General features: G+C 45.3%; 1 protein-coding gene across 3 annotated transcripts in view; it reads left to right on the top strand.

Moving 5' to 3' along the window:
- CAMK1D (calcium/calmodulin dependent protein kinase ID) overlaps positions 1 to 9,394 on the top strand; it is a 208,770-nt gene extending 199,376 nt beyond the window's left edge. Inside the window, exon 11 of one of the 3 annotated variants that reach the window (XM_068189489.1) lies at positions 5,471 to 9,394. In XM_068189489.1, coding sequence (XP_068045590.1) covers positions 5,471 to 5,472 — 2 coding nt within the window. In that variant the 3' untranslated portion in view covers positions 5,473 to 9,394. Of the gene's footprint in view, positions 1 to 1,706; positions 1,837 to 5,444 lie in introns of those variants that run through there. The other 2 variants (XM_068189487.1, XM_068189488.1) reach the window with 2 other exon arrangements.
- Positions 9,395 to 9,636: the final 242 nt, after the last annotated feature.

Raw genomic sequence — 9,636 nt, forward strand, 5'->3', positions numbered from 1 at the left:
AACCAGATGTGTTAAGATAGGATGAGTTTTTACATGCCAGAAATACAAGGCAGAAAAATATTGGAAGATTTCCAAGCAACTCAGGTTAAGTCCAGCTTGGCAGACAATGCAGAAGAGCTTTCCTTCTTCAAAGAAAACATTTAAAGAGTTAGGAGATGCTGGAGCCCCAGAGAACCAATGAGGAGAGCCAGCAGTAAATGCAAGGAGTAAGAGAGATCTGACATATCAAATACATTCCACCCAATACCTCCTGATAGGAAAAAGGAAATATCTGAGGTCTTTCTCCTACCTCTTTATTTCTCAGCAGTTTTCTCTGGGTACAGACTCCTTGCATGAGAAAGATCCCATGGAGCACGTTACATGATCCAGCTGTGCCACCATTGCACAGTAGAATGCTGCCTGATGCTATTAATGGACACTTTTTGAACTCTCCAAATACTTTCAAATGCAGCATTTTCACATCACTGAAGGCAATTAAGTACAGCCTTTGCCTGACAGTAGATTATGTCAGGCTGCATCCAATACCTCTGTTGTAGGGCAGAGCAGAGATCAGGCATTAGGCTGGATTATGCTAGCTGTCAGGAAACAAGAAGGGATCCCTAAGGGAATCAGTCAGGATTTCTCAAGTGTATTGGCCTGATTCTCAGTCCATGGCTGGTTTATTCAATTTAGTCATGATTGGACTGCTTAGATTATTTATAGATCCTAGAGCTCTATATTTTTAATGTACTAGATAAATTGCAGTGTGATGCCAAGTAGTCAAATGTCAATGGGAAATGGAATCTGGCCAAGTATAGGTACAGCATAGTCATCCTTGAGATTGAAATGCCTCCTTGAAGCATGGAAAAGTAGTTAAAAGTCCCAACAAGTATCAAAAAGATCCTGAAGAGTCAAAAGGTCATGTCAAACTTCAGTCTGGGAATATATTGATATAGGCTTCATCCATCCTTTATTCACCAGTCTGGAAAAATAAACTGTATTTCTAATCACTCTGTGCCTGCATCTTGTCAGAGCAAGGTGACCATGCCAGGTCCCCACCTAACAGTTTTTGTTGCACCAGAATACTGGTAGTCAAGAGATACTCAACCTCACGTCAACCTACGTCTCAGCTGGAAGTCCTGGAGACATCCCAGCAAAGCCTGGAGCAAAGTGAGCTGTCACTAGAGTGATGTCCAAGTCACACAAATTTACATTCCCTCTAGATTTACTGGGACTCAGCAGCGAATTTGACCCACTGTATTTCTTTATCAGCAGCTTCCCAGGATGCCCAGGGAACTGTGTTTAGCCCAGGTGCACCGTCTGTTCGTTTAGCTAGGTGGCCATGGTGAGACATTTAATCATCTTTAACATGCCCAAGAGGAAATTATTCTGAGCGAGTACAATGCTGAAGGGATTTTTGAACCCCACAACTCTTTGTCTTCAGCCCTGGAACTGTGACATCGGTGTGGCTGAAGCTATACCGAAACTGGGCCTGAGTCCCTGTGAGATGTGTGTGCACTGCTGCTGGTGGCAGTAGGTGAATGACCATGGGCAGAAGATGCCCTGTGGAGGTACCCAGCCAACCCACCGCTGCAGGAAGAGCAACAGCCCCTTCTCCAGCCGCAATCCTCTCCGCTCCGTAGCGCGCTACGAAACAAACTCCACTTTGCCCAAGTTCCCACCTCCAAAAATAACATTTCTAACTGTGTTTCTGGCTTTCCTTTTAGGTATGTCTCCATCCACTCTCTGTAGTTTTGTTTCATCTGCTTCTTCAGGCGTTTCTGCGGTAGGAGGGGACCGGAGACCCAGAGCCACCACAGTGACCACAGTGCACACAGGGAGCAAGTGAGCGCCGGGGCAAGGAGCGGGCAGGCGGCGGGCGGGGCTGGCAGGCGGCCTCGGCGCCGTCCCACCCTGCTCGGCGAAGGACTAGAAGAAAGAAGGTTTTTTTATGGCCATATTTTATACTGCAATTCTGAAATGTTTCATTTATCACAAACTGCAATGACTCCAGGAGGAACGGAATCTAACAGTCTCTGGTGCTGTGCATATATATATACATATATATATATATATATATATATGTATGTGAGTCTAGCAATGTTCTAACTAATGAACACTCATTCTTTTCCCCAGTGATTTACTCTTTTCTCAGTGTAGGTAACAGTATATGTTGTATTTTTTTTTCCATTAACTACAAACATCTCAACTGGATTATTTAAATAGAAATACTTTCCTAAGCATATTTTTTTCTTTTAAAAATTACTTCAAGTAATGTCCCTCTTCCAGTTTGCTGGGGGATAGCTATTTCTGTAGGTAGGAATTGGCATTAACTTTGCAACTTGGGAGGATTTCAATGGCATGCCATTTCTTGCTCCTCAAATAGGACTGCAAGTCTGTCTGGCTTTAGCAGAGCTGTTACTGCTCAGATTAAGAAACTGCTGCTTTCCCCCCATCCTCCTCCTTGAAAGCCATGGGGAGAATTAAATTGCCTCCAGCTGGGAGTCAGCTCATCCTCGGCCTCATTCCTGTCGTGCTGGGGATCAGAGGAGAGGCAGGTACACGGAGTCAGGCAGGAGCTGACCAGAGCTGTGCAAAGGAAATGACAGAGCATGGTCTCATCCTGCAGCTCCCATCTCCTTCGAGTCTCCGTGTGTTGTGAGCAGAGGGAAAGAAAAGGAAGATACAGGGGTGGGAATCATCATCCTTTGCCACTGATTTGCTGTGCTGCCCTCAAGCAAGACATTTAATTCACCAGCCTCCCCACAGCGTGGCCTCTGGCATGGGGTGCATCCAGCCCAAGGGCTTCATGAGAGAGATTCCCAGCACCCACAGCTTCTTGGGGCTTTGCCTGGCGTTGCTGATGCTCAGCACCTCCCAGAATAGCCAAAAGTAGGGAGAGGAGAGGAGGGGTGCTTGGAGCCCTCTGTAAAGCACTGGCAGGTTCTTGGGTGCAAAATGCAGGATCTGGTGTAGTGTAGCTCCATCATGATCAGGCTGAGGGTTGACAAGGAGTGCTCAGCTGGGAAAGCAGCACCTCGCTGAAAGGCACAGGCACAGCTGGCAGCAGTGGTGGCACTGGCTATCCCTCCTCCCCGGGAGCTCATATACCAAAGCAAGCCAAATTTACCCATTTTTTAATCACTGAATGCATGCATTTCCCAGGCTCTTTGTGCTGGTGCATCTTTCAGGAACAGCCACCAAAACTGCTGTGCTGCTGTGCATTAAAGCAGCTTGAAACAGAGAGGGGAGCAAATTTGCTCAATTTGCTAAAGGGCTCCCTCCAGGTTACCTCAATGAAACTCCCATCTGATTTTGCTTTGAGGAGGTGAGAGGAGAGGCAGGTGGCAGAGGCAGATGCCCTTCACTGGGCACTCTGAGCCCCTCACATCCCAGACAGGTTTATCCCTGCCAGAGGCACAATTCCCTTCAGTGTGCTCTGTCACCACACTTGCCTCACTTACCCTGCACAAGAAATTGTGAAAGCCAGTCACAGACAGAGCTGAATGTATCAGGCAATAGTGCTTGTGCTGGGAAAAGCCATAAGATATTTTTCATCGAGACTTCTATATCCTGCTCCAGCTTTGGCTTCACATGGCACAGCTGGGATTTCATCCATCATACAACAAAAAAAAAAACAAAAAAAAAAACCAAAAAAAAACCCAAAAACCTTGGGGAAAAAAAAAGCTGGAAAGGCAGGTGGCAGTGAGCACTGACTCTGTTTGAAATAGCCACTCCTTCGGTGACACTTGGAGCTGCTGCACCAGGTTTCTCTAGCTTCCTCTGTGTTAAGTTGCTCCCTGTTTTCAGAGGGCTGTGGCACATCTGAGTGAGCCCCAGGTGCACCCTGTGCACCCCAGCATGCTGCAGCTGGCATGGGTGCTCACACAGGAAAGGCTTTAACTTCAATTTCTCATTCTAGGAAAGACAGCAGATACTAAACTGTTGGGGGCTTACGGCAATACTCCACACAATTTCCACAGTGAAAACTTCTGACCAAGATTTGGGCAGACTGAAGGTCAAGGCACCTCCTCGCTGCAAGTCACTCTCCTGTCCCCATACCCTGGCCATTGCCACCATACACTTTTTATTAGCATTTACATCTGAGCTCTTTATGTCTTGCTGCAAAAGCATCAAAACACAAGTAGAACACAATTTAAACTCAGTCTAAGGCCACTTTATTTTACCATCCTGAGTAAGGAAGTTTTAGTTTTGAGAGACTCCAACCCCAAGAAATTCAAGGTATTTTGCACCCCCGTGATTTCATAAGCACGGCTGGTGCTATTCTGCTCCAGTTGCAGGTTGTAAATAGACAGTCTCCCAGTTTGGCATCAGTGGAGTTCCCCACATTTACACATGTGCAACCTAAAGCAGGATTTAGTTAGGGAATAATTTTGTCTCTGTAGAGCAGTTTTAAAGGTTAGGGCTCAAATGTTCCCTCTGTGCTTCCTCTTCTGAAACCTGAGGTCTGGTTTGAACTTGACCTCAGCAGTTGCTGTGACCACTGATCAAAATACAGCATCCAAATGAATCTTGCAGAAAAAGGAAAAGCAAATGGATTTCCATCTCTAAAACAAAGAGCAGTGACAGGAGCAAAGGCAGACATGCTGTCCTGCAAATGGGGGTTCCCATGCACTGGCTGCCCCTCCTTGCTGGGTGCTTTCCGTGGTTTTTTTGATGGGAGGGCTATTCTTTCCTTCCATTGTTGGAATTAGTGTGATTTGGTTTTTTTTCTGCAAGTAATATTCTGCCTTGGTTGTGTAACTTTTCATTATTCTCTTTGGCTTGCTATCAACTGCTGGGATTATAAGATAAAAAACAGAAGCACTTAAGAGCAAAATTGTTTCTTTCTGCTACAATTCTGGTGGTGGGGAGCTCTTCTTTGGTATCAGTGAAACACAGCTGGAGACCTGACCCAGGTTCACCAAATGCTTAGAGATCTCTCCTGAAGCATCACTTGGTTAAACCTTCTCAGTTTAAATCTGGGTAAATCTGTTAACAGGGGTGACTTGGCAGTACCCAGGCCAGATCTGTGGGGGAGGGCTGGACACATTTGCCCCGTGGCAGCACAGCCTGTTAGGGCAAACACGCCAGCCTTGCTTACCAGGGATGCTCCAGTGCTTTTGCATGTCCTTCCCCTGCCCCAGCCCGCTTCTGCTCAGCCACTCTCACAGGAGAATGCAAAGGTAGAGAAAATAATGTGGGCATGGGGGAACGGCCAAATAACCCCACAGCAGAAGCTTCAAAACAAATCCCCAGCTGGCCTTGCCATGAAGGACTAGGTAGAAAAATCACTCTGGGCTCTTTTCCAATGAACTGTCCTGCTAAACAATCTGTGATTTGCTACTTGCATGAGGACTTCAGCCTGGACTCTGTTACCCTTCTCTGCTTTACTGGTACCGATGGGTTTTTCCTTTGTAACTTGTTTTCCTCAGCTCCTTCCCCTTCTTTTTCTTTGCTTGCAGCTTTGATTGTTGATTTTTACCTCCAGAGTCACAGAGGCCATCTCTGATGTCAACAGCAGTGCTCTTGCTGGGAAAACAAAACAAAAAAAAAAAATCCAGAAAAGCTCCAGCTGGCCCCTTAGCCTGCAGAAGAAGTTGTGAGGACAGGCTGCCCGTGAACTCTGCGAGCTGAAAGTCAGTATTGCAGTGGCAAGGGCTTCTGCTGATGATTTTGCATGTGACTTCATTCCCAGTGCATCTTAACTCTCTGCTGGATCACCCCTTCTGCAGCACAGAATGGATATTGGCCCTGCAACACGGCTGGTGGGGAAGTAGGAGTGTGGGGAAAACCTGGCAGTGTTGCTTTCCTGAGACTGTGTCACTCTGCTGCTGCTGTCTTCTCTGTCCTTGTTGCTGTTGTACAGGTGCCATTAGAGTAGCAGGTAAAAAAAAAAAAAAAAAAAGGTAGGATTTTACCTATGCCTTGTGTGTGTGTTATGGTTGTGGTGCTGAAATAAAACCAAGACATTTGGTTCATTCCTGACATGAATCAAACCACAAAAAGGGGTGTGATCCCACTGGTAGACACCTCCGTGTAGTTGTGCTGTAGGCAATGAACAGGGGTTCCTGCATACCTTCTTGGCTATTGACAGTATTTTTTTTTTTTTTAATTACTAGTTATCTTGGGTCTCTGCCTGGTTCTGATGAAATTCAGGTCTTGTCCTAAGGGTTTTTTTCTGTACCAGGGCCAGCATAACCCCTGATTTAAGGCTTTTCTCCCCAAACCCTCTGCAAACCAGAACATGGGCCTCCAGGGTGCCCATGAAATGCAGTTGCAGCTGGCCCCAAGGTTGTCCCCTTCCTATTTTTAGGGAATCAAACTGCCAGAGAAAGCCAGATAGCTTTCAGCCATTGGCAAGCAGAGAGGATATTGCCCTTTGATGTGAACTTGGCATTAACAAGATCAGCTCTAGGGAAACCTGTGCTATTACTTCCTCCTGTGATAACAGATCCAGCCCTGAGCAGCACTGAATGAGCACCAGATAAAAACACCAGATTGACTTTGCCAGCAAGATCATGCAGGATATAGCCTGTTCTTTTTGTTCTTTCCAAAGAATCAGGGGATTCATCTACTGGCAAAATAAGTTTCAAGGCTGAGCCCCAAGGTACAGAAGTAGCTTCCATTCAGCATATGGAAATTCTCATTTGATGCAATTATTCCTGCTCTTGCTGCCATGAATATTTACCTGTCAATGGGGGAGTGAATGCATCCCAGAAATTATTAATGGGAAGGAAGTTTTGCCTTCTTTATTGTGCTTATTTGCTTCAGAAGCTCCAACACTCATTCAAGCAAAAAGCAGAAACACACACGGAGACTACGGTATCCAAGGAAAACAGCATCAAGACCAAGAGTGGAGGATTAGCTGGCAAATCACTGTCAGCAATAGCTGAGTGAGGGAACAGCAACCTGCTCACGAACACTGCATGAACTCTTATTTCCCCTGGCAAACCAGTCATCCCATATTTCATGCCCAGCAGCAAGTTTTACCCAATCCCTTTTGTTTTCCCTCACATCCCTGCAGCAGGGTCCTGCCTTCCCAGCCTGTGTGCGGGGTGCTCTGCTGTCTGTGACACACAAGTGTTTTTGTGTGTGCACGTGTGTGCTGTGGACCCAGAGATCACAGATCCCTCCGGTGGGTCATCAGGAGTTGGTCCAGGTTTTTTGGTCTGACTTTGCGTGGCTGGGTCAAAGCTGTGTAAATAGTGTTTGTAGCAGAGGATAGAGGCTCTTTAGCCTGGACTCTGGATTTCAAAACCCCCTTCCCCAGCAAAAATAGTGCCACTTATCTGTCCAGGTAGCTTTTTTTTCCCCTCGTCTTCATAAATGCTAAGGTCAGTCGAATGGCTCTTGCAGTTTTTCCATACTCCAGAGTGGAATCAGGGCATGTGTGCTCGCAAGCGTTGTGAAAAAACACTGCTGAACTAATGATGGCATCAACTGTCCAATAAATGCATGATACTGCACTGCATGTATTAAACTGCTCTTCACTGGTTCTGTATTTCCCGAACCTTTTCTTTATCCACATTCAACCCAACCTTCTCTCTGAGGGAATTACTTCCATGTATTGCTTTTAAATGACTCAATGTATCTGTAACTCGAAATCCATTGTTAAGTTTAAGTAAATGCAAAAGCTGATGTTTTGTAAACAAGATATTGCAAAGCCTGGTAATGTATTTTGTCTTTCTGTTGAGTGCTCTGCAGCATGTACAGGAAGAGTCACCATCCAGAGCAGCTTAAAATTGGGCAGCAGTCATACACAGATACAGAAGCAGGGAGCTGGGGAGGTCAGAATCCCTTTTTAAATACAACTCTTACAAATTTGATCTGAATCAAAAATTCCTTCCCTAGGTCACTGACTCAGAGCTGCAAAGAAACATGTTGGTGTGTCTCTTTTTTTGTTTTTTTTTTTTTGTTTTTTTTTTTTGTTTTTTTTTTTTTTTTTTTTTGGTTTTTTTTTTTCCTAGTGAAAATTCAGATTGGTTCACTCAATTCTTAGTATTTTTCTCTTCCTGTAAGATAGTTCTTTCTCACCTGTTGCAGAATGAACTGCATTTTGGGGACCAAGATGCTGTGATACTTTGCCTGCACAAAATAGGGCAGAGAGCTGAGGTAAACTATCCCATCCTTTCCAAAGCCTCACTACCTAAATACTACCATTTAATCCCTGAACCTCCAAGTAATACCATTTATCCATGGAAGAGTTTGGTGTGGTACTTTTCCTTCTTCCACATGGAAACCATGCCCTTTCCTTCTCTTCCCTTAGGCATTGACCCATTTTCATCTGTGCTGGTCTTTCCAAGGCAGGGTACAGGATTGCTCCAGCCCAAACCTCTTGTGGGCATCACCAGGCCTTTGGTCCCAGCTCCTGAGTGGCTGCTGTGTGGAAAATCCTTGAGTTCCCAACACTCAAAGCAGAGTCATCTGAAAGGACTGGGAATTGCTCTGTGTTCCTGGCAAGGGCATGCCAAGAAGCAGGCCTGGGGAGCAAGCATCATGCTGGTGGTATAGTCCTTGGAAATTATTCTCCATGGTGGCCGAAACACCGAGAAGTCTTGAGCCCCCTTTCAAGGCTGGTGCTCGGCCAGGGCTGTGCCATTGCCAAATCACTGTATGGCAGCACAACAAACCATCAGTTACACTTGTCAACCAGCCTGAGTTCAGATTGCTGAGGCAGCACCTGGTGTGAGGCTCCATGAGGAGGTGGATGTGTGCTGTGCTTCCTGGTGGGTGGGAGCTCCTAGGGGGTTGCTTGGAGCAACTCTGAGCTTTTCCATCTCTCATCTTGCATCCCCTGAGCCCAGCATGCTGAGTCTTATTAGATCAAGCATGACCCCCAAAGTGAAGAGTGTGCAAGGTTGCAGCTCAGTTGGTGTGACTCATGTTTTGGTCAACACAACATCAGTGACGTGGTGTACATTGACCTCTAGTTGAGAAACAATATTTTGGCCCATTTGGGCCTTTGTTAAGATAGATATTTTATTTGAGCCAGAAAACAGTGGGAAAAAAGAGCCTAGTCTGCCCAGAATAGTGACTCCCCAAATATCCCCAACTGCAAAACATCCCTCAGTTGACTTCTAATGAAAATGCAAGCATGTTTTCTACAAAGGCTTTAATCTTAATCAAGGAATGTCAGTGTGCCTAATATTGCAGGTCTTGTGATTGATAACAAGTTCATAACAGCATCCATGTCCAAAAAAGAAGGGAGAATGTGTATTTACTCCATGCATGTATTAAGGCATTGCAAAAGTTTTATCTGCGTAATGAGTTTGCAGTTCTGCAAATTGTTAATGGGGCTACATCGCAAGTGGTTCTCTGCCTTGACAATCATGTACACATATCGAGATTTCTATCATAATGACAATTTAAAGGGATGACTAATTGTTTTCCTCCAATAAATCAAATTAAATCAGCCTGATGTGAAGTCTGATGATTTTGAGTGCATGAGTCTCCACCCACATGCAAGAAAGGGAGTGAATAATTTCTATGGCTGCTCCACTGCCCTGTTGTCTTTTATGCAATGATGTTCCTTTATGTCCCAAAGGAGAATAATGAGATTTTCTTTCTCCCCAGTTCACTCCATAGGGAAACGAATAGAAAGGATGATTTGTCCTTTGTATTTTTCCTAAAGCTGTCGATGGAAATGGTGTTGAA

This window comes from Anomalospiza imberbis, chromosome 5 (assembly GCF_031753505.1).
Source record: "Anomalospiza imberbis isolate Cuckoo-Finch-1a 21T00152 chromosome 5, ASM3175350v1, whole genome shotgun sequence".
NCBI classification, from domain to species: Eukaryota; Metazoa; Chordata; class Aves; order Passeriformes; family Viduidae; genus Anomalospiza; species Anomalospiza imberbis.